The sequence below is a fragment of the Xyrauchen texanus genome, chromosome 26 (genome assembly GCF_025860055.1).
Source record: "Xyrauchen texanus isolate HMW12.3.18 chromosome 26, RBS_HiC_50CHRs, whole genome shotgun sequence".
NCBI lineage: Eukaryota > Metazoa > Chordata > Actinopteri > Cypriniformes > Catostomidae > Xyrauchen > Xyrauchen texanus.
Window position 1 is genome coordinate 14,875,246 of NC_068301.1, and position 9,899 is coordinate 14,885,144.

A 9,899-nucleotide genomic window follows, 5' to 3' on the forward strand; every position below is an offset into this window, starting at 1 on the left:
TGCATCACATCTCTGTGTTTTCCAGAATCTCGCCATTAGGGGTGCATTTCTTAAAAAAGCCTTCTTTTGTTTCGCTGTCTAGACCAGGGAAGGGGATGCTTGGTCGTTTTACTGTCAGATGTGTCTGGGGGGCACAAGGAAAATCTAGCCCGCCCAATCAGTAATATACGTGATAATAATTGTAAGAGGTGCTTTAATTATACATGAACTCGTTTAGGTGGACAAAGTCATCATTAACCCTTACTTTGGCTTGGGAGCACCAGATTATTCCAAAATCCAGATTCCAAAGAGAGACAAATGGCAGCACAGTATGACCAGTGTCACTGAAGACAAGTCAGTATATTTTCCCCTTAATATGTTTAAGAACTATATAACACCAGAGTATTAATCTCATATCAATTGCTCTCAGATTTCAGTATTCTTATATTTTCATTTGTAATTTAGATCTGATTTTAATTTAGGTAATTTAGCATTTAGTCTGTTTTAAGAACGCAAATCAAAATAGTGTTTAAAAGGTGCTTATGGGTTGATCATGTATTTTTGTACCACTCTTTGTCCTAAAGAGAGCATCAATGGGTGGATGATTTCCCCCTGCACCGCAGTGCCTGTGAAGGAGACACTGAGCTTCTCTCCAAACTGCTGGACAGCGGCTTCTCTGTTAAACAGCTTGACAGTGATCACTGGGCATCCATTCACTATGCATGCTGGTATAATTCTACTTCCTTTCTATACTCGTGTTCCCCATGATTTTAATTTATATTGTTTGATGCCAAAGGAAGAGTCTTTCATAATCCTTCCAAGGTGGGATGACAGACTCAATAAAACACATTTGACATGTTTATTGACAACTAATAATCATTAATATCTAGAACTGTTGAAATAAACACTTTTACGCATGCGATTAATTAAAAAAGTTTAACTCTGCAATTTTTCTTAAATGTGATTAATGCATTTACCAATTTTCACATTAGATCCTGACATTTTATACAGCTCCCTGTGAGTGCTGAACATTGGTTGGAATAGGGGAGAACTTTTGCGCTGTGTCCAGGGTCATTATACTGATGCACACCCCACAAACACACACAACAGTGATTCCATGTCAGTGATCAAGTGATGGAGAAAGGGCCACTTAACTATGAAGTTTTTGTACAAAACAAACCCAGATGGAACCCTCGGCGCCGTGTGTCTGTCTTACCGGACAATTCGGATGAAGTATCGTTTACTTGCGCAATGCCAGCTCTCAGAGCTAAACAAGACGTTCTCAGCTTCGCTTTTCATGTGGAGTTCAAAACGGTGCGAATCATGTGAATTCGACTTCATGATTGCTGTGAATAGCCACGATTAACATTTTGGAGGATGCAGGTTTAAGAGATTTAATGCCCATTGCAATAAGTGCTCAAACTCCCACTTAGATTTTGGGAAACGTTTAATGTTACAGGAATTATTTTAGTGCATTTCTATCTTAATACTGTGAAATTGTTTATTTGTAAAATGTAAATAAAACATTATTGTTATATATTGTTTTCTTTTCTAAAAAGGAACTAAATGCGTTTTGCGAGTCAAATTTAAGCACATAAAAAAATCTGCGATTAACTATAAAAAATTATGAGATTAATTGATTAAATATTTTAATCAATTAAAATGACAGCACTATTAAAAACATTTTAAGCTTTTGCGGGAGACTCCTTGTTCCATAAGCGTTATAGTGCTCATATGGAAACACGGGTTCGAATTCTGCCTGCGTCATATCTCTTATTACCATTTCTTTCTGCCATCTCTTGATTTGAGCTTTCAATAAAATGGAAAAAAGTACCAAAACATTGTACAAAATTTTAATATTTAATGCTATCTGTTTTATATACACAGGCATGGAAAGGTGAAGGCCACAAAGCTTCTGTTGGAGAAAGGGAACTGCAACCCTAACCTGCTGAATGGGCAGCTGAGCTCTCCTTTACACTTTGCAGCAGGTGGAGGTCATGACGAAATTGTACAGCTCCTTCTGCAGCACCCAGAGATAGACAGGGTGAGCAATACTCTTCAGTAATGGACAACTGCGGGTTGAGGTTCAGCCTCATGCTGTTTGATTGCGTGTACTGTAATTGTGAGCCTTAAAGAGATAACTCAACCAAAAATGACAATTCTGTCATAAATTACTGACCCTCATGTTCTTCCAAACACTAATGACTTTGTTTATTATGTGGAACACAAAAGGAGATGTTTGGCAGTAAGTTAGCAGTCATCATTCGCTTTCATTGCGTCTTTGTTTTCATAAAATGAAAGTGAATGGTGACTGAGGCTGTCAATCAAGAATATTTTGCCTAATATCTCCCCTTGTGTTCCATGGAAGAAGATTGTAGTACAGGTTTGGAACAACATTAGGATGAGTAAACCATGACATATAATTTTTTGGAAGACTGGTTGTTTAATGGCCTTTAACATTTGTAAACGAGATGACATTAACATGGAATCTCACATGTCTGAATCTCATATCTGACTTCTCGTTTTCAGCACATCGAAGACCAACAGAAACGATCCCCCCTTCAATTATGTGAAGAGAACAAGCAGAAAAACTGGGAGGAGACAGTGAAACTCCTACAACAAGCCAACAATAAACCAGTGAGTGTGAAATCCAGGATGCTTGCACCACCCAATGCTGCTGCACTATGCATCTAAATAGCTGCAACTTAGAGTCTGCATTGTAATATTAGGGTCTGCAGAGATTAAGAGTTGAGTGTTGGTGTGTTTCAGTATGAGAAGGTGAGAATTTATCGCTTGGATGGATCGTACCGGTCAGTAGAGCTGAAATATGGGAACAACACAACTGTGCAGCAAATCATGGAGGGAATGAGACTGTCCCATGAGACACAACAGTATTTCACCATATGGATCTGCTCCGAGAACCTCAGTGAGCCACCACACCTGACCAAACATGTCCACAAATACTCTGTTATCTGTCTTAGAGCATGTTTTTAAGAATTTTTTGTGGCGTTTCTGTCCATCACATCAGATTTGGCGGCATACTTGGTCTTGCTCATTTAACTTGGACTGAGAAAAGTGTTTATTTATTTAATATACATATATTAGTGCTGTCAGTCAATTAAATGTTTTTATAATGATTAATCACATAATTCTTTGTAGTAAATCGATTAATTACAGATTTTGAAAGTGGTGAAATTTTACACTATATTCTTCTTTTCCTGTAAAAAATCTTCAACATTTTTCAAACAAAGCCTTCCATAGTTTAAAGATGGAAATGTACTAAAATAGCACCAATTCAAGTAATATTAAATATTTCCCAAAATCTAATTGGAAGGTTGACTAATTGAAATAACTAGCCCCCCCATAGGTTGCATATTCATTGCAATGGGCATTAAATCTCTTAAACACTCATCCTCCTCAATATTAATGTGCTGGTACGCTGTGGTTATCTGCTTTCGTGATGCAAGCTGCATTCGTGATTCAACGCCAGGGCGTGACGTCAGGATGTCAATGCCAGCATCAAGTGCTGCTCTAAACTCCACATGAAAAGAGCTTGCAGACAAAAACAACTCATTCTGCATTTTGTTGATAGTTAAGACTTGGCGTGCTTCTGTGGTCATTAAAATGCGCCTTACATAGGCTAAAAATACTTAGATAATTTCTATCACAAGTCCCATCTGGGCTTGTTTTGTACATCAAATTGTGTTAAGAGGTTCTTTCTCCATTTTATCACTGACATGGAAGCACTGTTGTTTGTGTGTGTGTGTGTGTGTGTGTATGTGTGTGTGTTGTGCGTCAGTGTAATGAATCCGGGCAGATACTTTACAAAGGTTCCACCCTTCCAACCAGTGTTTATGCTGTATCAACAATAAATGTGTTAATTGCAATTAAGAAAAATGTATGCATTCAACTTTGTGAATTAATCACATGCGTTAACTTGTTAATTCTGACAGCTCTAATGTGTATATATATATATATATATATATATATATATATATATATATATATATATATATATATATACACTGGCAGCCAAAAGTTTGGAATAATGTACAGATTTTGCTGTTTCTGAAGAAAATTGGGATTTTAATTCACCAAAGTGACATTCAATTGATCACAATGTATAGTCAGGACATTAATAACGTGAAAAATTACTATACACCGATCAGCCACAACATTTAAACCATCTGCCTAATCTCAGAATAGCATTCTTCTCACCACAATTGTACAGAGCAGTTACCTGAGTTACCGAAGACTTAATCTGTTCGAATCAGTCAGGTCATTCTGTTGACCTCTCTCATCAACAAGTAATTTCTGTCCACAATCTGCCGCTCACTGGATGTTATTGTTTCTGGCACCATTCAGAGTAAATTCTAGAGACTGCTGTGTGTGAAAATCCCAGGAGATCAGCAGTTACAAAAATATCCAAACCAGTTCATCTGGCACCAACAATCATCCATGCGATTATCTAATCAGCCAATCGTGTGGCAGCAGTGCAGTGAATAAAATCATGTAGATATGGGTCAGGAGCTTCAGTTAATGTTCACATCAACCATCAGAATGGGGAAAACATGTAATCTCAGTGATTTTGACCATGGCATTATTGTCGGTGCCAAACAGGCAGGTTGGCGCTGTTTTCGTGGCACGAGGGGCACCTACACAATATTGGGTAGGTGGTTTTAATGTTGTGGCTGATTGGTGTGTGTGTGTGTGTGTGTATGTGTGTGTGTATATATATATATATATATATACACACAGTATCTCACAAAATGCTTTAAAATATTGAATTGGCAAGATATTGTTCTTGTGTAGGATAATACTTTATTGCAAACCATAGTGATGTCCAATTAATCAGCAGTACCAGGTCTAAAATCTGAAAGATTCATTACCGAATTGGTCTGAATTTGAATTATTTTTTAACAACACTTATTTGTTAATCATGAAATGTAATTGATTAAAAAGTGTGGGAACCCTAATATATTAAGGTGACTTGATAAAGGTGTGAGTGTGCTAGGGGAATCTGCCACTTCCTGTTTTTTTTTGTGCCGTGCTCTTATCTTAGGTCTACAGCTGAAGCCATATCACAAGCCCTTGCAGCACTTACGGATCTGGAGTGAGATAGTGATTGATCTCACCGCTCTGGATCCCCAAAGGGAAACCCCACAGCTCTTCCTGCGCAGAGATGTTCGGCTGCCCTTAGAGACAGAAAAAAAGGTGACTCCTACACTGTCATATACTTATGTTAAAAACTGGCATGCATATGAAAGCTATTTTTAAAGGAATATTTCGTGTTCGATACAGGTTAAGCTCAATCGACAGCATTTGTGGCATAATGCTGATTACTGTAGAAAATTATTTAATCTCTGTCCTTTTCTTTTCAAAAAGCAAAAATCGAAGTTACAGTGAGGCACTTAAAAGGGAAGTTAATGGGGCCAATATTTGGAGGGTTTAAAGGCAGAAATGTGAAGCTTATAATTTTATAAAAGCACTTAAATTAATTCTTCTGTTAAAACTCATGTATTATTTGTGCTGTAAAGTTGTTTAAATACTAATTTTACAGTTGTTTTAGGATTTGATGACATTAAATTATCATGGCATTGTAAAATTGGATAAAACTTTACACAGTAAGTGGTTAGTAAGCAATTTTATCACACTGAAATCATGCTAAAACTCATATTGTTTATGTCTTGTGGCAATACTATTGAAATAGTGAGCACTTTAATGTTTAAGAATTGGCCTCATTCAATTCCATTGTAAGTGCCTCACTGTAACCTGGATTTTTTCTTTTTTAAAGAAAAGAAGGGGCCAGTCAAAGTTAATCAATATTATGCCACAAATGCTGTCGACTGAGCTTAACTTGTATTGAACCTGGAATATTCCTTGAAATATATCTAGCAGATGTAGTTTTGCATAGCCAGACCTTTGATAATAGACCAGTGTGGAAAAATGAATTCATATAATGGTGTGACATTCTCCATAAAAATACTAGATAAAAATATTGTAATGTGTGTAGATTTTGTGATCAGAATTTCTGTCTGTCCAAAGTAATAAGTACTGAGTACATCAGGGAGATAACTCCATGTTCTTGCTCCTAGGTTGAGGATCCATTATCCATACTCATCCTCTTTGATGAAGCTCGCCACTGTCTCCTTAAAGGCTTCCTCTCAGCATCAGACAGCAAGCTCATCACTCTCGCCAGCCTCCTCCTGCAGATTATTTATGGCAACTACGACAGCAAGAAACACAAACAGGGATTTTTGAAGTATGTAGCTCAGTCCTCAACTACACACCAAGCCTGTTGTACTCAAATAACCCCATATGAACTATTCTTAACATAATTTGACATGCATTTGGTAAAAAAATATATGCATATTTCCTTATTTAATGCAGTGAGGAAAACCTGAAATCCATAGTTCCAATCTTAAAAGTTAAGAGCAAAGCACACCATTGGACCAACAGAATACTTCATGAGTACAAGGTGTGTTTCTTTTCAAGTGAGGTTTATGTTTACATAGATGAAATGATAGTGGAAAATAGTTTTTTATTTAATTGAATTGCACATAAATATATCAATTAAGTAACATTTTCTTTGTGCAGTCATTGCACCATACTGGTATAATGTATACTGGAGAGCAGAACCCTTTTTTCTTTCACTAACCATACTGATACCTGATGTTCTCTATCCTGTCTCTGCAGAGTCTGAGCACTAGTGAGGGTGTGAGTAAAGAAATGCACCATCTCCAGAGACTCTTCCTGCAGAACTGCTGGGAAATCCCCACCTATGGAGCAGCTTTCTTCACTGGGCAGGTCTTCACTAAGGCCAGCTCCAGTACCCACAAGGTCATCCGAGTATATGTGGGTGTGAACACCAAAGGACTGCATCTTATGAACATGGAGACAAAAGTGAGTAAAATGTTGTTTGTTCACAATAAGAATATTTGCTTACTTAAAAAATATCATTGTCCATTTTCACTGTGTGTCATTCATATTTTATGTCTTTGGTGGAATAACCCATTCATGCAGAACCAGCAACCCAGCACATTTATTTTCTCTAAAGAATTCAGTTTGTCTTGATTAGAAAAATACCTAGCTCAATAACCCTGAAATGCCACTTTTTACTGTTTTAGTGGTTTCAGTGGTGGTCTCTTAAAGGGGTCATGACATGAAGATTAAAATTTTCCTTGATCTTTTGACATATTAGAGGTCAGTGTACTATAAAAACATAATGTAAGTTTCAGAACTCCAAACTTCCTCACTGCAAAAAGAGCACTTGTCGAAATCAAGATGCCAAACTGCCTAGTTTATCTTGTCACCTTGACTACTACCGCTGTCCACCCAGTAGCGGTGAGCAGTGAGATGGTAAGTAGAGTGCAGATCAGAGCCAATCATAAACAGTGGGCGTTTACTGTCAAGTCTTTAAGTAGAAATAGCACCAAAACATTGGTTTCTGATAGAGGGTCAGAATGAGGGTGGAAAATGATCCTGTTTTACAAATATATTACTCTTTTATTTTTTGCAAAATCTTTACTTATAAGTGAACTTCAAGTAACCAATTAAAATAATAAAAAAGGCATGGCATGACCCTTAAAAAATTTTGTGACATTTTCAGAAAGAGCATGGCACAACATAAACTGTTTTTACTTGTCAGGTGCTTCATCTTAGTCTTGAGTATGGCGCATTTATGTGGCAGCTGGGTCAGGCCGACCAGTATGTCCAAATCCACAGTCTAGAGAACAAGAAAAACTTTGTAGTACACACTAAACAGGTATTTTACTCTTTGCACATTGACATGTTAGCACTGTGACATTTAATTCTGACAATGTGAAATAGATCCCAGTGATCTTCTGTGTCATTCCTTTATAGGCCGGCCTTATTGTCAAGCTGCTGATGAAATTGAGTGGACAGATTACACCAAATGACAGAGCCACTTTAGATAAATATGCTTATGGTTAACCCCTTCAAAGAGAAGCACAGATGAACCATGTCCTTGCCTTTTGCCCCTTGCCTTTTTTGCAGTTGTTTTGATTATTTTATGCTGTTATTAAAACTACTTGAGTTGTTTTTACCCAAAAATAACACATGATAATAAATGTTATCCTAATTTACCATGTAATATTTTCTTACTGTATATGCTATTATTTACATTTAACAATGTCATAATACATTTGTGCTTTTGACAGGTTTTATAAATATGAATGGCACCATATTTATGAAAAACAATTACTTCACACAAAGAGTCTTTGTGAGTAAAACAACAATAAAAAAAAAAATCATATTGTTATTTCGTTTTCTTTTTATTAAACAGTTTGAAGCATTTTGGGACAATAAATATATGCATTTATCATTTAGTGGTAAACATACTTTTCTGATTCACTGTTAATCCACCTTCAAAACATCCTTTCACATATAGGCCTAATTATCTGTAATAAACACCTGATGTTTATATTAAAATCAAGTAAAGATATTATTATATTTTAAATATATATAAAAATGAGTAAAACCTGGCATTTGAGTCTGATTACCTATCTGGTAAATTAAATTGATTCTTCATTAATTTTTATATTCATTAATCAATTTTATTTTGTACAATTAAAGATTTTAGATATAAGGGGACATTTCACTGATAAAATAGCTGATATTTATATCTCGTCTGTACTTCCAATTCTCTTTTAATTTCTTATACATTTTCTTTCTTAACCTAGGGTAGAATCTAAATAAAACATCTGTCATCACCCTTTATTACTTTGAGACTAGATATAGATATAAGAAAATGTTTCTATGTTTGCTGTGTGTGGATTTACATTCATTATTGAAAGCAGAGGCTGTCCTTTCTAAGATAAATGGCTTATTCCAAATTGTCATGCTAAGCTTAAATTGAGCCTCTATCAACCTCTATATCTATAATGTCATCATGTTGTGCTCTGCTCTTTGGCTGGAAATCTTAATCTCATTTTCAAGTATGGTCAGCTGTACGCGTTGCAAAGGTTGCTGTATTTCAAACAACACGTCTGAAGGGATGTTATTCTATACTTTGCATAAACCAATTACTTTGCACAATAAATAATATTCATTAAGTTTAAGAATTTGCTGCCTGGAGATAATTGAAGAATTTTTTTCTTCACTATGCACAAATAAAATGGCTCCAAAAAAGTATTTGAACACTGTTGGACACTTAAGGTACACTTTAAAATATATGTGTTGAATTGCAAAAAATTCACTTCCATTATAATTACCTTTTTCTTGTTTCTATTTCTTTTCTTTTTAAGATAAAATTATTTTTGTGGAAATCAATATTATGCCACAGATGCAGTCGACTGAGCTTAATTTAAAATTAACCTGGAATATTTCTTTAAAAAACTTCTTTCTGTAAAATGATTTTCTTGAAAAGTGTATTTGTGCTATATTTCTTTAAAATAAATGCCACTTGTTTTTAATGCAATTCATATAGTATGTCTTGTTCAGCTTCCATTAGATGATGTATAAAATATATTTTTGACAATATTTGGTCAATTCTTGTGTCTTTCACCATGTTCCTTCCTTTTTTTCACTTATTCCCTTGTTGCTGTCATTGTACACATGAGAAGACAGAACACTAGACTTCTGTTCCTGTTTCTACAGAAAATGCAAAGATTGTTCTCAGCCTGCCAAAACGATGTGGATTCTCTGTTCCTCTGAGAAATCCTTCACTTTATCCACAAAAGTGGAAAAAACGCTCTCCCTCTCAACCAAACCCAACCACCCATTTATTCGCTGTGCTGAAAGCGAGATCTTTCAACTCCTAAAGCCAGCTGAAAGGTCAGATTGAAAACTTGCTGTAAAACAGAGACAGCGATGCCTCACAAAATCCAGACTGAGATCTTTCTCACACCCTATTTCTCACACAATGCTTGAATGGGAGCTTAGAGGGGGAGAATGAAAAG

General features: G+C 35.9%; 1 protein-coding gene across 1 annotated transcript in view; it reads left to right on the top strand.

Moving 5' to 3' along the window:
* LOC127619931 (krev interaction trapped protein 1-like) overlaps positions 1-8,473 on the top strand; it is an 11,146-nt gene extending 2,673 nt beyond the window's left edge. Inside the window, exons 7-17 of the mRNA XM_052092965.1 lie at positions 218-333; positions 564-707; positions 1,867-2,023; positions 2,509-2,616; positions 2,749-2,905; positions 5,042-5,193; positions 6,075-6,241; positions 6,370-6,457; positions 6,676-6,882; positions 7,628-7,744; positions 7,843-8,473. Of these exons, the coding sequence (XP_051948925.1) occupies positions 218-333; positions 564-707; positions 1,867-2,023; positions 2,509-2,616; positions 2,749-2,905; positions 5,042-5,193; positions 6,075-6,241; positions 6,370-6,457; positions 6,676-6,882; positions 7,628-7,744; positions 7,843-7,932 (1,503 nt within the window). The 3' untranslated portion in view covers positions 7,933-8,473. The remainder of the gene's footprint in view (positions 1-217; positions 334-563; positions 708-1,866; positions 2,024-2,508; positions 2,617-2,748; positions 2,906-5,041; positions 5,194-6,074; positions 6,242-6,369; positions 6,458-6,675; positions 6,883-7,627; positions 7,745-7,842) is intronic.
* Positions 8,474-9,899: the final 1,426 nt, after the last annotated feature.